Genomic DNA, 16,670 nt, shown 5'->3' on the forward strand with positions numbered 1-16,670 from the left:
GCAAAGAAAGGAAAAGGCAGCCGCTTACAAGTAAGAAATGTTAGTAAGGAGAAAATACAAACCAAGCCCCATTTTGTTTGCTTTACTTGTCTTCCCCGTGACTTTTTGGTGCAGATGAATTCGCTCTGAGACCACGTAGTCTGTTTATAGTTGGAGATCCTTCCATTTTCTGTAGTTCTCTTATTAAACACCAGGCACTGATGATATACTAGTTAAGTGGTGGAGGGAAGCCTGCATCTCAATGCCTGTATCGCTAATTTAAATCCAGTTAATTAACATGGTATAAATAACATTTCTATAGCTAGGTGTACAGCAAGCTGTGCAGTAGAGGATGGTTTAATTATGTAGAAAACGTGCAGCAATCATAATTGCTCTGTCCCTCTGGGTGCAGCAATATCAGACTTGCCACACATAGATGAAAGCTTTGATTAGAAATGAAATCACCTGTTAGTACTAAAACTAATTGGTTTTTCCTGTTTGGGTTGCACTGCTCTGTGTGCAGCTGTCCTGAAGCAGGAGAAGATGAGAGTGGCTTAGGGTATTGACTCTAGATTGACTCCGTGCTGATTTTGTAACTTCATCCTCCAGCTTTCGTATGTTTGGGATCTTAAAGAGATTTCTTCAGCTGGTTTCTTTGATTTCTCAAAGTTTACCAGAGCAGGTACAGTTTGGGTATGTGTGGGGGTGTGTGTTTGTGTGGGTGGTTTTGGCTTTTTGAGCAAAGTAAAAGCTTCCTAACTGCTATGAACTGTCCTTGCAAGGAGAGCTGCTTTAACTTGCTGAAATGCATTCATTGCTCGCCTTCAACTTCCAAACTCTTTTTGGGAAATACAGCATGTTTTCACTCCGCTCACATGAACCCCTTGCTGCCCGAGCATTCCTGATGTTCTCGCAGAGTTCCCTGTGCAAATCCTAGAACCACTTACGGCTTTTTTGTGCGGCGGTGGCTCTAAACGTTATACCGTGCGATTCAGACTCTCTTCACCGTGCAGGAGAATCATGAGATGGATTTAGCTCATGAGCGGCACAGGAATTTTGCCCATGCTGTCCCGCCTTGAGGGGTTTGTGGTTTCCTGCAGCTGGGCCAGTGGTGGCCTCTAGTGTGTGTTGAACTTTACTGCAGAAGACAAGAGCTCTGAGCTGTTCCGCTCTAACGGGGGAGGTGTTAAGAGTTCCCCTAACGAGTCATTTTAATTTCTGTGTAAAGATTTTTGAAAATTTTAAATAATGCTTTTAAGCAACACTTGGTGACTAAGGTGAGACCAGTGCTACTTTTTTAGCGATTGAAACAAGTCGACCCTGGCTGCAATATAGAATGCAAGGCTTGGACCTAAAGGCAATTGCCAAGATGATATTCCCTTTTAAAATAAAGGCATTAAGATGTGCTCCTTGTCAGGAGAAGTATTTTTCTTCCTGTACTTGTATTTTTAATTCCCTTTGTGTCACAACAAATCACCCCAGGGAGGGGCCTCTCCTAGATTTTATCTGCATAGTTTGAAAAGGCCAAGATGATGTGATAGTTTCCAAGATGAATTTTGTTGGATAGGAGGATACTGTAAGAGACGCGCTTGGCTATCTGCATTATTGTTCTAAAACATCTTGGTCACCTTGATGTTTTCCTTAACGGTTGCTTAAGTAAGAGTTATTAGTATTTAAATGCAACTCGAGTGGCTTAGGCCACCACCTCAAGTTCTCCAAAAGAACCTCCCAAAATATTTTGAGAAGAAATCTACAGCATCGTCTGGGTATTGTGGCACATACTCTGTTTAATCCAGATTGGATACATCAGGTACAGCAGTGGCACAAGACTCAATACTGTAAATGATATACAAGTTTCAACATATGCACTACAATTCCAAAAGAAGACAACAGGAAACTTGGTTCTTCTAGAAAGTTGTTCTCAAATGAAGCTACCTGCAGTTGTATACAGTACATTTTGTATCTGTCCTCTGATGTTCGTAAGCAAAGCCCATTTATGGTACAAAAATAGAAAATAATAAGGTTGAGAGCTTGTCATAACATAAAACTCCTAAAGAAAACACAATTGCATTGGAATGCCTTACTGATTTATCAAAAATAGACCATCACACACCTTTCGTAAGATACTTTGTTGGTCGGAGGAGCCTGTGGGAGCTCCCGGCCGTAGTCGCAACAGAACGGAGAAGAATATTGGAGATGGTCGTTGTTTCTCACCCACCAGCCGTGTGACTCCTGTGACTAGCGCTAGTTTAAACCAAAACGGAAAGAAACACGTGCACACATACACACACAAAGTAACGGACTATTGACCGAGAACAAAACTCAGGAAAGAATTCCCACAAGCTCTTTGTCACCTGGTCTTTCGACTGATCCACCTGAAGTTTTCCTGGCACGGGTTTTTGCGTTTGGAACGTAAGTAGCGGTACTTTTCTGGGGCGCTTTCTCAAGGAAAGCGTATTGGAGGTGTTCATGAATTGAAAGGAGGAGGTGTTAAATTCTATACAGCTTGTGTAATCGGCAAAGAGAGGCGAAACGACTTCTCCGAGGTCACTTAGTGATTGATCAAGATAATTGGGAGGAGCCTCTCCTGCCTGTCCTCACCTTCTGCTCGCTTCGGAAGCTTTAGAAAGATAAAACGTCATCAAATGTGAACCCTAGAAGCTGGAGCTCGGGAGTAATTTGATCCGGTGCAGTTGCTTAGTGTTGGAGGAAAAATAAGTGGTTTTGCTTAAAAATCAGTTATATTTGGTTGGTGAATTATGTGGGGAAGGCGTATTATCCACCTGACTTTAAAAGCAGAATAAAGTCTTCAGTTCAAAGCTGCTCGTGTTCACAAGCCATCCATGAATGCTGACTTGATAACTCTGCCATAGTCCAACATAGGAGATGCCTTACAGGATCCAAGGAAAGTTTGCAACCCATAAATTACATGTGATTTTTAATACACTGAATTTGCTGTATAATAGGGGTAAGATACAGCATGTTTACAACCTCTTCACTTAAAAAAGCAAAATATTTGAGGGGACATTGCTTCCTTTAATCTGATTTTCTTGCGTACCCCTTAAGCTGTCTAAACTAGGATAATAAATGCTGGTTTGCAGTACTCGTATATTATCAACTGTTTCGGGTTAAGCAAGTAGCATTGATTTAAATTTTAGTGTTTCTGGCAACTGCAAAGAAGGAGGTATTTGGAATTACCTATTAACTTTATTTCACACCAAAGCCACGTGTGTTGCTTAGTTTCCCTTTTCCCCAGTTCACTTTTCACAATGATAATTATTTGACAGGCAAAAGTAGTCTCGGGGATGAGAATTTGCCATAGAAGGTTTTATATCCCTCTTGTGCTTGTAGGCAGCTCATGTGCAACATGGAGAGTAATTTAACATGGTGCGAGGGAGAATAATGCAGCAAGAGGGGGAAAAAAAATAAGCAGAGATTTATGGCTGAACAGCAGGGGGAAAATCCTTGACATTGAGATCTAATAGTTTGGAATCGGCTCCCCAGGGAAGCGGTGGGAGCCCTTTCCTTGGAGAATTGAGTATCTAACCCAAAGAAAGCAATGCAGGATGTTGCAGGCAAGGATCTTGTGCTAGCGGAGGGTGGATTACATTGTGTAATGCTTTAATTTTTATAGGCCAAGGTGTGCTATCAATAGCCTGTTCTTTATGGATGTCCTTAAGATTTTTAAGGAGAAATAAAGGTGATTTTTAGAAAGAGTAGATGGAAGTCAAAGCCTAGATGTGAAAGATCATCATTCTTTGCCAATTGGGTGCGATTCCTTCAATTAGCAGCCCAGTGCCAGGTGAGAAGAGACTCAATCTATTAACAGAATATGCTGCAAATCTGTGAAAATATTTTTCCCTTGGAAGAGGCTTTGGAAACAAAACAAAATGCTTGGAAAAAGGTGTTGCTGCTTTGATATTTTTAATATTGCTTTAAGAAAGACTGAAAAAATAATCCCACTCCACTTGCATTTTGTACAAAGAATCTTTTTTAACGTACGTTTCTAAAACTATAAGAAGTCCTATAGAGTTAGGGGGAGGGGGAAGGCTTTGGAAATGAATTGCCAACATACTCCTGATGTTTTGTTGGACTGTCTTGCTGATCAGGCTGTTTTGTACCCCCTGCCTTTCAGAAAGGTGTCGGGACTGGAACCTGCCGCTGTTTCTGGAAGCTTCTCCTCCCAGAGGTCGCCCCTGCCTGAAGAAACCCCTTCCACGTGCCTCGGGAATGCCCAGGATCGCAGGGGTGCGTGCTGGTTTTTGTCTCCGTGTTGGTGTGTGTGTGTGGCCCTGGGCAGAGGGATGCTGGTCAGAATGGAGACAACGCTCCACATCCTTCAGGTCAAGTTCTGGCTCTAAGAATTTTCAGGGTTGACTTTTGGCTTTTGCTCGCTATATAAAGATTAGTGAGAGCAGTTTAGTGAAGCTAATCGGCTCCCTTTATCGTAGCGAGAAGTGGCTGCGGTGCAGCGGCCCCACTTTCGCCATCGCTTTCCCTTCCTCCCCGCGTTCCGTTGGAAGGGCGCGATGTTCTGGTTCTCGCCTCTGCTGTTCCGCTGAACGCACAGCGCTCTCGTAATGAGGCTGTAGCTGCGTCGGGCGATCCAGGGAGGTTTTGTACAAGCACGTTTTCAGGCGCTTTCAGAAGCATTACTCAGTCTGCTTCCAATCAGTGCGCAAAGGGAGCTAATGCCGCCATTAAAAATATTTTTAGCCCTGTTCCTCTAGGCTCAGACTTCGTTAATTTTGTCTGGCTTTATCCTCTGAAAGTCTGCGCCGATGTACTGACCGCGTGGGGCAGCACCTGCTAAGCTCGTGGTAGAAGAGACAGGTGGTGTAGTTTTGAGAAAGGATAATAACGATTCCTCTTCCGTGGTAGAGAACGGAGGCTGCAGCTGCCTTGATAATCTGAATGCAACCAGCCAGAAACTCCAAGCACTTGCTTTCCTCCTTGCTTATTTTTTCCTCTTAAAAATGTTCTTTTTTTTCCCAAAAAGCGTTTTGATTGATAGCAATTAAATGCACCAATAGTGCTTTAGACAAGGGCTGCCATGATTGCTGTTTACAGATAAAGAAATGAATGAGAGCTGGAGTGGCTTGTTCACCGCTCCCCAGTAAATCAGGACTAAGAAAAGCAGCACCAAGAACCCATGGGGAGTCCCTTGCTCTTAGTAGTCGTTTACTCCTGGAAGGGACACTGTACCCTGTCGGCACTGCAGCATTTAACCCTCGTTCTGTGCCAGTGTAAATGAGGTTGCAAGGTGGTAGGTGGTGGAGAGCAAGGCCTCTGATCTACAGGGGTGAGGGTGTTCCGATGGGGAGCGGATGATGGCAAATAATGACATTAAAGCAAAGGGAAATGAAATTAAAACATCAAGAAAAACTCAATAATGGTAAGATTAACTGCAGTATAACCTCCTACAGGAAGCAGCAAAGGCAGAGCATTTTAATCATTTAAAACAGGACTAAACATAGTTTTTGGGTAACATATTACAGCACTGGAATAAAGGGCTATAAGCTGGTGCAGCTGCTGAAGGTTTAGCCGTAGCCTGAATATTCCTAGAATGGTGTTGGTTTCTGAGGAGGGTGTTAATGCATCAGCTGAGTCCAGTCTAAGCCTAACAGGTTAGGAGTGCTAACAAATCTAGCTCATATGTTTAAGTCAGCATGTAGGCCTATTTATCTATCTATACATGTATGTGTCTGTATTTATTTATATGTGTATGCATGTATATGTGTATATAAATATTACATCAGGATAGATTCTGACAGATGTTAAAAAAGAAAAAGTCATCCCTTTGCTGAATCAGCCTCAAACATGCTTTGAGGAGTTCTTTGGACTCTGATGGTGGTAAAAATCACTGTTCAGAAACAGGACGCTCGAAATGTTTCCTTATCATCTGCAGGTTGCTGGGGGCCGGGTGTGTACGGGGCCTCGAGGCGTCTGTGCGGGATCACAAACATTAGCCAAACAGTGTTATGACAAGTGAGAAGGTGGGTGACGTTGCTCCTCACTCTGCCCTTCACGGGTCACACCTGTGATGAAAAAGGGACTTGAGAAAGGCAGAATGGAAGAAAAAAGTTACTCTTCTTAGCAGGGGGAAAATCGGTTATGTTTCAGGACCCTGTATTGCCTTACAAGAAATCATTCCTAGAAAGATCTCAGCCAGAGGCGCTAGGACTGACCACAGCTTAGTCTTGGCAGTACCACAGTGTAACTTCAGTTTTTGGTTGACTAGAAATGTGTGACTGTTCCCAAACTGAGTGTAGACCTGCAAAAAGAAAACGCTGTCTGGAACACACTCAATGTTTGCCCAACTCCAGTCCTGCTGCCCCTTCTCACGCGGCCGCGTCCTGGGCCTGGAGAGCTAAAACTGCGCACCTGGTCTATCCCCAAATCAGTGCAACCCAGAAGCCTTTGATGAGACATCTGGAGCCCTAAGACTGTGAAAAAGCCAAATACCTCTCTGTCCATGCAAGATATTTAGCTGTGGGGTTAATTATTATCAAGTATAGATCCAGACAAGATTTGGCTACTATTTACAATGGGTTGTATGTCCAGTACTAGCAAAGAAATTTAAATATAGAAAACCAAAATGAAAAAGCGTGGGCATACACTACAAGAAACCTCTGTTAGACTTATGAACGCTTGATGCAGTTGAGTTCAGTGCTTTCTCATTCTTTGCCGTTTGTGTGTACAGTATTAAAACAAAAGAATCCTACCTTTTTATTTTCCTTTTTAAAAATACAGAACTGATAGTCTAGTCACACTCTTACATGTAAGTGATAACAAAAATAGAAAGCAGATACCCATGTGGGACTAAAACTCTACTAAAGCCTGTCTCTTTTTTTTTTGTCTTTTTTTTTTTTCCACAAATATGTTTTCACGACAATAATTAGCAGACAAACACGCTGTTTGCAATTGCACTGTATTGACTTAAAAGGCGGATACAAAATTGTCTAAATAAAGAATGCCATCCAGGGTGGACTCGGTGTGTGTGCGTGTGTGCACAGGGATGTGCTGACACACGCGTGTGTTTTCCTACTGTGCACCCAATGGTGGACACATGCTCTGCTCTTTGTAACTCGGTGCCGCTCGGATGAGGTTCTGCTGCACACGCGCACACACACAGAGGAATGGAAATAGGTTTCTGTGACAGGTGGCTTCTTTGTCTAAATCTTTTCCTATAAAAGAAAAAAAAAACCAAACGAACAAAACGTGACATTTTGTTGGTCTAAAGGTTCTGCTCCATGAAGAAAAAAAAATTCACAAAATCCATTGTTTTTCACCTTTTCAGTCATTTCCTCATGAATAAATATTATCCATTAAAAACCTTTAAAAAGGTGCTGCGATACACAGTGTTATATTTCCGTTTTCTTTATTGACTCTCTCGTTGCCGTGATGATTCTTTCCCTCCAGCCTCCACGGGTGAATTCGCCCTGTTCCATGGCACAACGCGCTCCCCGCGCGGCTTTTTCCTTTCACCAGCCTCTTCCTCCCTCTCCTCATCCTTCCTCAGCCCGCGGCGTGAACGCCAGTCTGAAGAAGCCGCCTCGGCCGCTCTCCGGTGCTGATTCGGTGACAAAAAAATGTCAGGTTGGTCCATCCAGGCACGATTTGCAGCAAGAAAGGAACGTGGAGGTGTGGAGGGAGAGGGGCACTGGGCTTCCAGCCTCCTTCTGCGCGTGAGACGTCTTACAAGGCAGAGACCTTGACGATGTTGCTCGTGGTGGTGGAGGAAATGTTCGTGGAGTGGCCGGGGCTGCCGGGGGGGGGTTGGCTCTCGCCTTCTGGCGTGAGCGCGGGCGGCGTGGGGATGCTGATGATGGCTGTGGTGATCTGGGCAGTTTTGCAGTTCGGTCTGAGCCCATCATCTGATTTCATGTTGAGACTGGAACGACTAGAAAACAAATTTAGTCTTTGGTTTGTGTTTGGTTTTGTTGGGGTTTTTTTTTTTGGTTTTAAACAGACAGTAGAAAGTATAGGAATGGTGGTCGATCTTAGTCAGCATCTTATTCGTCTGAGCTAAGGGCACCAGAATATTCACAAGACTCCACTTAAATCATAGAATCACAGGATGGTTTGGGTTGGAGGGACCTTCCCAGCTCCCCCAGTGCCCCCCCTGCCATGAGCAGGGACATCTGCACCAGCTCAGGGTGCTCAGAGCCCCGTCCAGCCTGGCCTGGGATGTCTCCAGGGATGGTTCAGCCACCACCTCTCTGGCCAACCTGGGCCAGGCTCTCACCACCCTCACTGCAAAAACATATTCCCCCCAGTTCCTGCAAGGCATCATTTATTTCTATGCAGATTACACTAAGCTTTTTTAATATTTCCTCTGGTTCAGTTTTCACAGGGCCAGTCTTTCTATGCTTCCATTTAATTCTTGCACAGTTCTAGTTTAATTAAGATGGCATCTAAATCTACTGTCCCATGGACTGCATCTTACAGCACAGGTAGTTCTTTTTGAGAGAGAGATGTTGTCTTCCTTGTGTTTCAAATAGCCCTTTCAAATTTACTGTCCCTTGATCTTTTTCTATTTTATTTCTTCTCTCTGCAGTAGTTCCAAGGATCTGGCAGCTGGGAGCATTCTTATTAGATCTGCATCAATTGCATCCTATAATTAATTACAGAGGGAAAATGATAGGTTGATTTCTGTGCATCTGCACAGCTACAGGAGTCTGCTATTACCAGCCCAACATGTTCATTTGAAACACAAGGCCTGTCCTTTGAAAATGGAAAGCTCCCAGTTGCAAAACGATTGCTGCTGTTACCTCGGGGTGACTCACCAAGAAGATGTTTCTTGATCGCTCAAGTGTCCCACGAACACGGCAGAACCCGTTTCTGCTCCCCGGTGCCTCAGTCCCAAGCTGAGACTGGGGCAAGCTTAGAGACTGAGTGGTTCTACCAGTGGGAACCAGTACACCCAGTTAGTTGCATTCCATATGAAAATCAACTTAAAAGCTTGGTAAACAAGTGGAATAACAAAGCGTTGACATTACAAATCTCACTGGCATCTGATTTAACACCCACCAAAATAGGCAGAATAGTTGACAGCTCCCTGAATGACTGTTTCGGGTGCTGCTTTGAACAGTTGTTATCATGAAACTGCAATAGCTAGAGACTTGTTTTGTGCTCATTCATTCATATTTCCTTCTCTGAAGTGCCCTTCCGACTTCACCCTGGCATAAAGTAATCACTTACTGCCTTAAAAGCATCTTTGTTGCAGTTTCTAGATCCCTTTGATAGGAGTGGGGAGAAGAAGATCGCTGAGTTAAAAGACAGCCCGGTGTATAAGAAGCTTAATAGGCTGAGAGGGATTTAGAGAGTAATTTAATATTAGCAAGAAAGATATGGTGAAGAAATTATTTTTTTTTCAGCAAGTTATGTATAAAACACAAATTTCAAAACTTTCTATTAAGAACCACTTCTTCACCTGTGTCACTAATGGCTTTTTAGGTGAGAGCTACTCCGACACCATTGTGAAATTCCTCCTTATTTGTTTCCTGGTGATGGCTGGTGCTTAACAGCTGCGGTTTAGACTTTAGACAATGGACATCAGTGGAGCGTGTCAGTGTGTACAGCTCTCCGGCTGCTGGTGCTGACAGATATTGCTTAGCAAGCTGTGTTTGCCTGCTCCCAGTACGGGCTGTCTGGGAGGTGGGCTGTGAACTGGTCCTGTGCCAGCTCACAGCTGGGAACCGCCGGCTGCTGCCTCTGATGAGCATTTCATAGGTGGTTTTCAGCTGGAGTTCATTCTTCTATGTCCAGTGTGGCCTGAGAAGAGCTGCACTAGGGTCTAACTTTGACCTGGTTCAGCTCTGAGCCACTTTCCTTGGCTTATCGTTAGCAGGAAGGACACAGAGATGCCTGCAGACCCCTCTCCCTGGCTGGAGAACAGGCCTGCGAGAACATCCCGTTGGATAACGCGCCTCGGGGGTTTGGCATGCGGTAATTAGCAACAAGAGCCTACTTACTGTACCTTGTGGTGAGGGAGGGCTGCTCGCTGCACTGGATGTGGATGGTGCTGAGCTCCTGCATGCTGCGGAGCCGGGTGGCGGGCACGCTGGAGTTGGGGAGGTGCGTGGTCTTCTTGTTGCGGCGAGAACAGCAGGAGGTGGTCAGGCCATGGTGGCTCGACAAGGACGGGCTCCGAGAAGAAGGGTAGTTCTGCATCGAGCTCTCCATGCAGTTCTGCTCGAACAGCTGCTCGTCGATGAACTCGTGGTTCTGGCAGGGGCACAAAAAACAGCGCCGTGACTCTGGTGACACCAACAGCTTTGGCCCAAGAGCGGTTTGTTTCCAACAGCAGCTTTTGCAGTATCAGTGGGATGTGTCAGCCCCTTGTCTGTGTAAGATGCTTTCTGCCTTTGTGTCTGAGAATACTTGTGCTAGGCAGATCTTAAAAAGAAATGATTCTGCCCTTCCACTCACTGCAACCAAAGAGATTTTGCTCTCCTGCATCAGTAGGGGAATAAGCAGCGGTTGCAGTGACAAAAGTGTGACAGTCTAGCCATGCTGCTTTGGTTACATACTCTGAGATGGCTAATATGTTGTGTTCAGATTTCATTTTTGTGTCTAGATTCCAGAAGTGGCTTCAGAAAGTCTGCAATGCCACATGGTCATGAAGCCCAAGGGGAGATTCGTGCTCTTTTTCCCTTTGTGCCCGGGGACAGGGTTGTATTTTATTTGCATGACCATCTTGGCGTGTAACTTAATGGCAGGATGCTGCTTGTATTGGTTCAATGCAGGCCTGCGGTTCACGGGGTGCTATTAGCTGAGTGGAAATATTAATAAATTTGAGGGTGTATAGGGGAAGGCAATTCAGGAAGCTGAATCTGTAGAGAGTTTTTGTGCGAAGGAACAAGAAATTCTGAAAGAAAGAACCCGTGTGTGTGTATATGAACCCTCAGGTGGTTCTAGGGAACGTATTTTATCCATCTCTGTCTGCAGCGGAAAGGATGGGAAACAAAAGCAACCATGGTGAAGGCAGCCGTGGGTTTTCACTGGAGCAGCTCACAACTCTCACGGGGAACAAGAGCACGGGGGGGGCCAAGAGGAGCCACGTGCACAAACTCCCAAAGACAAGACCAGGAGGGAGGACGGAAGCAAACACTCCAGACACGTCACAGAGCCCACAGAGAGAACGATTGAATTAAAAAGGAAATACCTTGATGGTGGAAGTTCGTACAGATAACAGGGGATCATCCACAAGATAGGACAATCCCTACGGGACAACATGCCAACAAAAGATAAAAACACAATTGATTGTCCATTCCGGCATTCAGAAATTTAGTCCCAGCTTTGCGTCTGTTGCCTCAGCATTCCAGCCGGCTCGCAAGTTTGAATGGGCAACCGGACCTTCTCTGCACCAAACCTTGCCTGAATCAGACCCCTTTGTTCCTTCCTTCTCCCTCTGAAGCTTTTTAATGTTGTGTTCTTGGAAACAGAACAAAACTGGTAACAACTTTAATAGGTTGATCTTTGGAGAGCCCGAGGTAAAGGAAAACAAAGTTTCAGCTGCTGATTCACAAATAACGAATTAGAATTGTGTTGCCATTAGGTCATCAATGGAGTATTTTTTCTATGAAAACACAGCAGAAAGGTTTGGGTTGAAGGACTGGGTTCGGTGCACTCAGCATTTGGAGAAAACATGGCCTGTGAATGTCCATACTCAATCTGGGAGTTGGAATGAGTGGAAAACCCCCTCATTTTGTTTGAACAAGCTCCATCTGTGGTGTTAATAGGACAAAGTAACTTCTATTATGGCAGCTAGAAGTACTTTAGGGTCACTTTGTCACCCAGCACACCAGATTTGTGAGCCATTCACGGCCATTCAGCTGTAGGTCTGTATGCTAGTGACAACTGCAGGTACCATGACAATAAATCATGTACTTTGAGAATCCTTCTGCCTAGTTGGAGGAAAGGTGAATTGCCCATTGAAACAAGTTTGCAGCCACGGTACATTCCTCATTCCATTCCCGCAACTTGGTCACAAAATGACTCTTCAGTGCTTCAAAATTCGTTTACGATTTAAATTTCAGGGAGGAGAACTGCTGCGTAATGTTTCAATAGTTTATGTGAACGATAGGATTTCCACGCAAGCTGGTTGAACTATTTTGAGTGTTAATTTCAGAGCAGCATCCAAACTCACTATGTGATGTGGTGCCGCATCGTGGTAATAACTGGCTGAAAAACACGGGGGAAATGCATTAAATATTGTGCGGAAATTCTTTCTAGGTGTTAATGAAAATTCAAAGTTATTGCCATTCTTTGCTGAAAAGAGCAACAGGTGGAACAATTTCAACCCCTGCGACTCGCTGGCTGAGCAGCCGTGTGTGTTATTGGGGTGGACAGATACATCCAGAAACGAGGGTCTGCTTTGGCCACGTTACTTCCCGCACCCATTGCAGAGGTCAGAATTTCTCCAAGGCTTTACAAAGTCAGGGCCTTACAAGGGCCGACCCTGGAGGCGGGTTTGGCAGCTTTTGTTTGCTTCAACCCATTTGTTTTCAAACAAAAACATTATTGTGAAATACAGGTCACAGCAGTGAAGGTTTTAAAGCGTAAAGGTCTAAACTGAAGAGTCAGATTGTGCGATATCTGCTTGTTATGTAACATTCAAAAATTGCTAGAAATAAAGGCAAGATGAGTCTTAGAAAATAAATTTGCTAGTCATTGATACAGGAAGAATCAGTTCAGTGTCCTGGAATGGCGACCTTTATTGTGATAAACCAGCAGGTCACTGTAAAGAACCAGTCCTCTTCTTCCAGTGTATCGCTGAGGCCCTAACTGGTGTTATTCCAGCATAAGCCAAACTATGGAAGTGAAGGTGATTTATCTAGAAGAAAGCTCTTGCAAGTCAGAAATCAAAAGTACATTTGATGATGGATGCAGATAGAAAAAGGCACGAATATTTCAAGTGTTAACCTCTCTTCATTTTTTCTAGAATGAATCATGGTACAGATAATATGTTCCTTTACTGCTTTTGTATAAACCTGGAAGTAAAACATATGGATAAATACCTGAAACATTCCCTGAGACTTCTGCATACAGAATCACTTCATAACGAACAATAAAATCCTCACTCCCAACACCTTGCATGATGTGAACAGAAAAGTCAGGTTATAGAAACTGCTTGACTGGCTTTGAGCTAAATTACCTGCTCTTACACGTGCAACCTTTAAACCCATTAAGAAGGTTCATCTGCTCTGGGCCATATAAAGGGCTAAAGGTTATGTTTTCCAGCCTCTTGGCACTGGTGACCAGGCTGCAGTTTGGACTCGCTGCCAGCTGCTTCTTCCCCTTAAGGCAGCAGCAATGTCCTTTATCACTAGTTAGCACAAGCGATGAGTATATATAATGTGCGACTGACAGCACCAGGCAAATGCAGTTTAGTTCTCTTCCAGAAGCACTGAAGAAATTAAGCTTAGTGTGCACCATGTTTATAGGATCCCCCTAACCCCACACTGAAAAGTTATTTACGTTCGAGTGAACCTGACTGAGCAACCCGCTCTTGACTTTGTACCGGTGGAGCAGCAGATAATCACGTCTTGATCCCTTTGCACAGGAATTATGTTTTTAAAAACGGCAACGAAATAGAAGTGCATTTAATCCATTGCAGAATATTCTTGGGGGCTCGAGTGTCAGCCCTATCTGGGATAGTTTGTAGGTGTGCTGAGGATCTTTGCCATGCAAAACCCGGGCCAAGCACACAGACCCAGTGAGACATAAGAGGATGGCGTTGCTACTTACGGTTGTTTTTTCCAGGCAGTGCAGCAGGTGGTGATGTTGGCTTTCGATTAAGGAGGTGCCTTTAGTCATATGCTGTTCATCTTCAGTGGATCCCTGAATAGCCGGGAAAGGGAGGGGAAAAAAACCCAACAAACCAGGTGTAAAACCATGAACGCAAAGCAAACTACCAGCATTAGCTTTCGCAGTTGTAAAGATCATTTCAGTGTGGCCAGCTTGCAGGTTTTTCTCATGACTTATGGGGTTACCTCTTTTTTTTCCTTACTGATTCAGCTTGTAAACTCAAGTGAGGAGCTCAGCTCTGATTCCAAGCCAGGGTGTTTCTAACCATTTTGTAGCTGTGGAGGAAACCTGAGAAATATTGTTGATATATAATGTCAAGGCTCAGGAACCAGAAGATAAAGAAAACAAATAAACGAAGAAGCTTTGGGCAGCAGTGGCAAAGGGTTTCTGTTCACATGAAATGTGCCAGCAGTTCTCTAGAAAGAAGGTCCCATCTTCATTAGTTGCTTGTGGATGATTTACTGTGATTTTAGTACCCAGGGGCCCCATAAAGTGACCAGGAAGCCTCTGTGTATCGTAGCACAACAACCGAACAAGGTGAATGTGTTTCAGAGACCTCGCGACCCAGGTACTTGACTCATTGTACAGCAGCACCTGGACAATTGGGGACCAGCTTTCCCCTGTTTTCCTTGTGTGCTCAAACAGCTGAAATGTAGGGGGCAAATTTGCAAACTAATTCAGAGAGCAGGGAGCGCCCTCTGGGAAGGGATTGGGTACAGCTTAGAGTATTTAGGGGAAAAAAAGCCCCTATTCATAGGAGTGGTGCCTCCTGGGAAGATATAGGAAGAGTTGATGGGGATGAGGAGCTTGTGGCATTTCTGCTTAAGGACTCTGCATTGGAAAGACTTATTGGGGCACTTTTGCTGGTCTGTTCTCAGCTTCTACATCAGCTAAGTGTGCATGTGGTGATTTTGGGAAGAAACTGCTCAGACTTGCTAGTTTTGTTAGTGGTTGGGATTAGCTATGGATCTCAAACCAATCTCTGTGCTTTTGCTTGATCTGGTTGAAATAGCTGTGATAGAAGTGGATAAGAGGTTGGGATGGCGAGTTCAGTATGTGTATAGTGTTTTGCTCCTGCAGAATGCTTGGTATCAGTGTTCATCCAAATTCCAATGGGTTAACTTAGTTAACTTGGGTGCGGAGGGAAGAAATGCGCTCTGTATTTTTGATCCCTGTGCTGTATCAGTGAATCAGATGCTTGCGTTGCTCAAGCATAGTGTATCACCGACCTGATGAGCAGATGCACCTCAGGAACAGAAGGAAAAGAAGCAACAGGAGTTGTTTAGGGAGTTTCTGTGCTATTTGAGGGCCAGGCTTATTTTTCTCGCTTTCTCTGTTCTGTGGTGGCGGATTTAAGATCTGGGTTGTTAAAGATGTTGTCTTACTACTAATACTCGAGTTCCTGATCTTGAAATTTACTGTGATTTCATGACACGTTAATCTGCATGTGGCTCTCACAACTAGCGTCTTCAAAGGCAATTGCATGTATTAAAACAGCAATTAAGTGTTGTAAAATGTTTCCCTGTGCTCCATAAGGAAGGGGTGTCTGGTGTCTTCTGTAATGCCTAAATCTGAAAGCCAAAAATGGATGTGCATGGCTTGAATCTCTTCTTAAAACAGGAAACAGCAGTATATTTTCAAGAGACAAAATAGGTGGGCTGGGAGACACCATTAAACATCTCAGCAGAAGTGCCAACGTGTTGTCTGTTGCTTGTGATGGGGTCAAGTTCAACTCTGCCTAAAGCTTTGCTTTTAAATAACCCCGTGTGCCCCAGCGACTCGCTGCAAATGCATCATCTGGATGCCTTTTCTAGGATGGTTCTGTGATCCTTAACTGAAGGAGTAACTCTGACAGATGCCCGAACAGAGCCGAACTGGTACGTTAAGAAAGCTGCCTGATGGTATACAGAATTAATAGATTCCTATGGGAATGCTTCTTAGGCAGGTTATGGATTTTGTTGTTGTTTTGGAAGATGAAGCATTCCCAAAAGTATTTTTAGAAGTGGCCTAAAAAAAACCCAACAATCAGTTCTTTTTTCTTATTAACAATCCTCCTGGTGAGCTAAGGCATCAAGCAGGGCTTGTTGGTACCCTGCTGAGATTACGGACTGAAGGCTGTGTTGGAATATTTCCCATGGAGGTCCTTGCAAGCCCTAAAGCAGATATGATACTGCACTAAAACACTGGAGAGAGAGAAAGAGCACAAACAGTATATTTTTTATGAGGGTTTGCTTGAGAGAGATCTAAATGGAATCTGAAAGCAAAGACAGAGCTTCTGTACTTCTGGCAGGAGATCGAAGCCAATTGTTTAATGTCGACAGCACAACTTAGTCTCTGCCTTGCATCCCAAGGCTGGGCTTGCTGCTGATGGAAAAGGATTGAGGGATGGCAGTGATCAGGAATAAAGTGTGCAACAGTGAGTAGGACTTGTACCTTATCTTCCTTTCTTCAGTCAGCTCAGTGCCCTTAGAAACAAAGAGCGTGCAACCACCGAGTACATCCTGGTGCGCAAATTGAGAATGAGACCTATGGGAACTGCTGCCCGAGGACAGCGAGAGCGCCGACGTGGCGCAAATGCCTGGCGTTTTGATAGGACTGTCGCATGTGTACCTATAGAGATTGCGGCAGCGGTACCTACGCTACTGCAGGCAAACAAAATCTGTGTCTTCATTAGGAGAGTCTGGCTGGAATGAAAAAGCTGGCGGGGGGGAGGAGAGGAGATGGTTTGCTTTTGGAGCGGAGATGCCAGTTTTGCAAGGGTTTGATGCCAGCTCCCATTCAGTTTGTTCTTGGAAGTCATTCAGTGAACTGCTGGTTGCTTGGAGGGAGACTGAAACACGCTGGAGTGTCAGTTCCGAAATCCAAAATACTTCCAC

The 16,670-nt window shown here is 44.4% G+C and overlaps 1 protein-coding gene and 1 long non-coding RNA gene across 3 annotated transcripts in view; one reads left to right on the forward strand and one right to left on the reverse strand.

The window, feature by feature from the left end:
• The first annotated feature begins 16 nt into the window (after positions 1-16).
• Positions 17-7,303, forward strand: LOC309448110. The gene is made up of 3 exons (XR_014185726.1): positions 17-30; positions 589-661; positions 4,115-7,303. It is a non-coding gene; the product is annotated as an uncharacterized lncRNA (long non-coding RNA).
• Positions 7,304-7,677: 374 nt separating this feature from the next.
• The window catches only part of KCND3 (potassium voltage-gated channel subfamily D member 3), a gene marked incomplete at both ends in the record, with an annotated part of 107,453 nt that continues 98,460 nt past the window's right edge, over positions 7,678-16,670 (reverse strand). Inside the window, 4 exons of one of the 2 annotated variants that reach the window (XM_082069351.1) lie at positions 7,678-7,882; positions 9,962-10,209; positions 11,150-11,206; positions 13,735-13,827. In XM_082069351.1, coding sequence (XP_081925477.1) covers positions 7,678-7,882; positions 9,962-10,209; positions 11,150-11,206; positions 13,735-13,827 — 603 coding nt within the window. The remainder of the gene's footprint in view (positions 7,883-9,961; positions 10,210-11,149; positions 11,207-13,734; positions 13,828-16,670) is intronic. The other variant, XM_082069352.1, reaches the window with a different exon arrangement.

Source organism: Streptopelia decaocto (genome assembly GCF_964273445.1).
Source record: "Streptopelia decaocto genome assembly, chromosome: 19".
Taxonomy (NCBI): Eukaryota; Metazoa; Chordata; class Aves; order Columbiformes; family Columbidae; genus Streptopelia; species Streptopelia decaocto.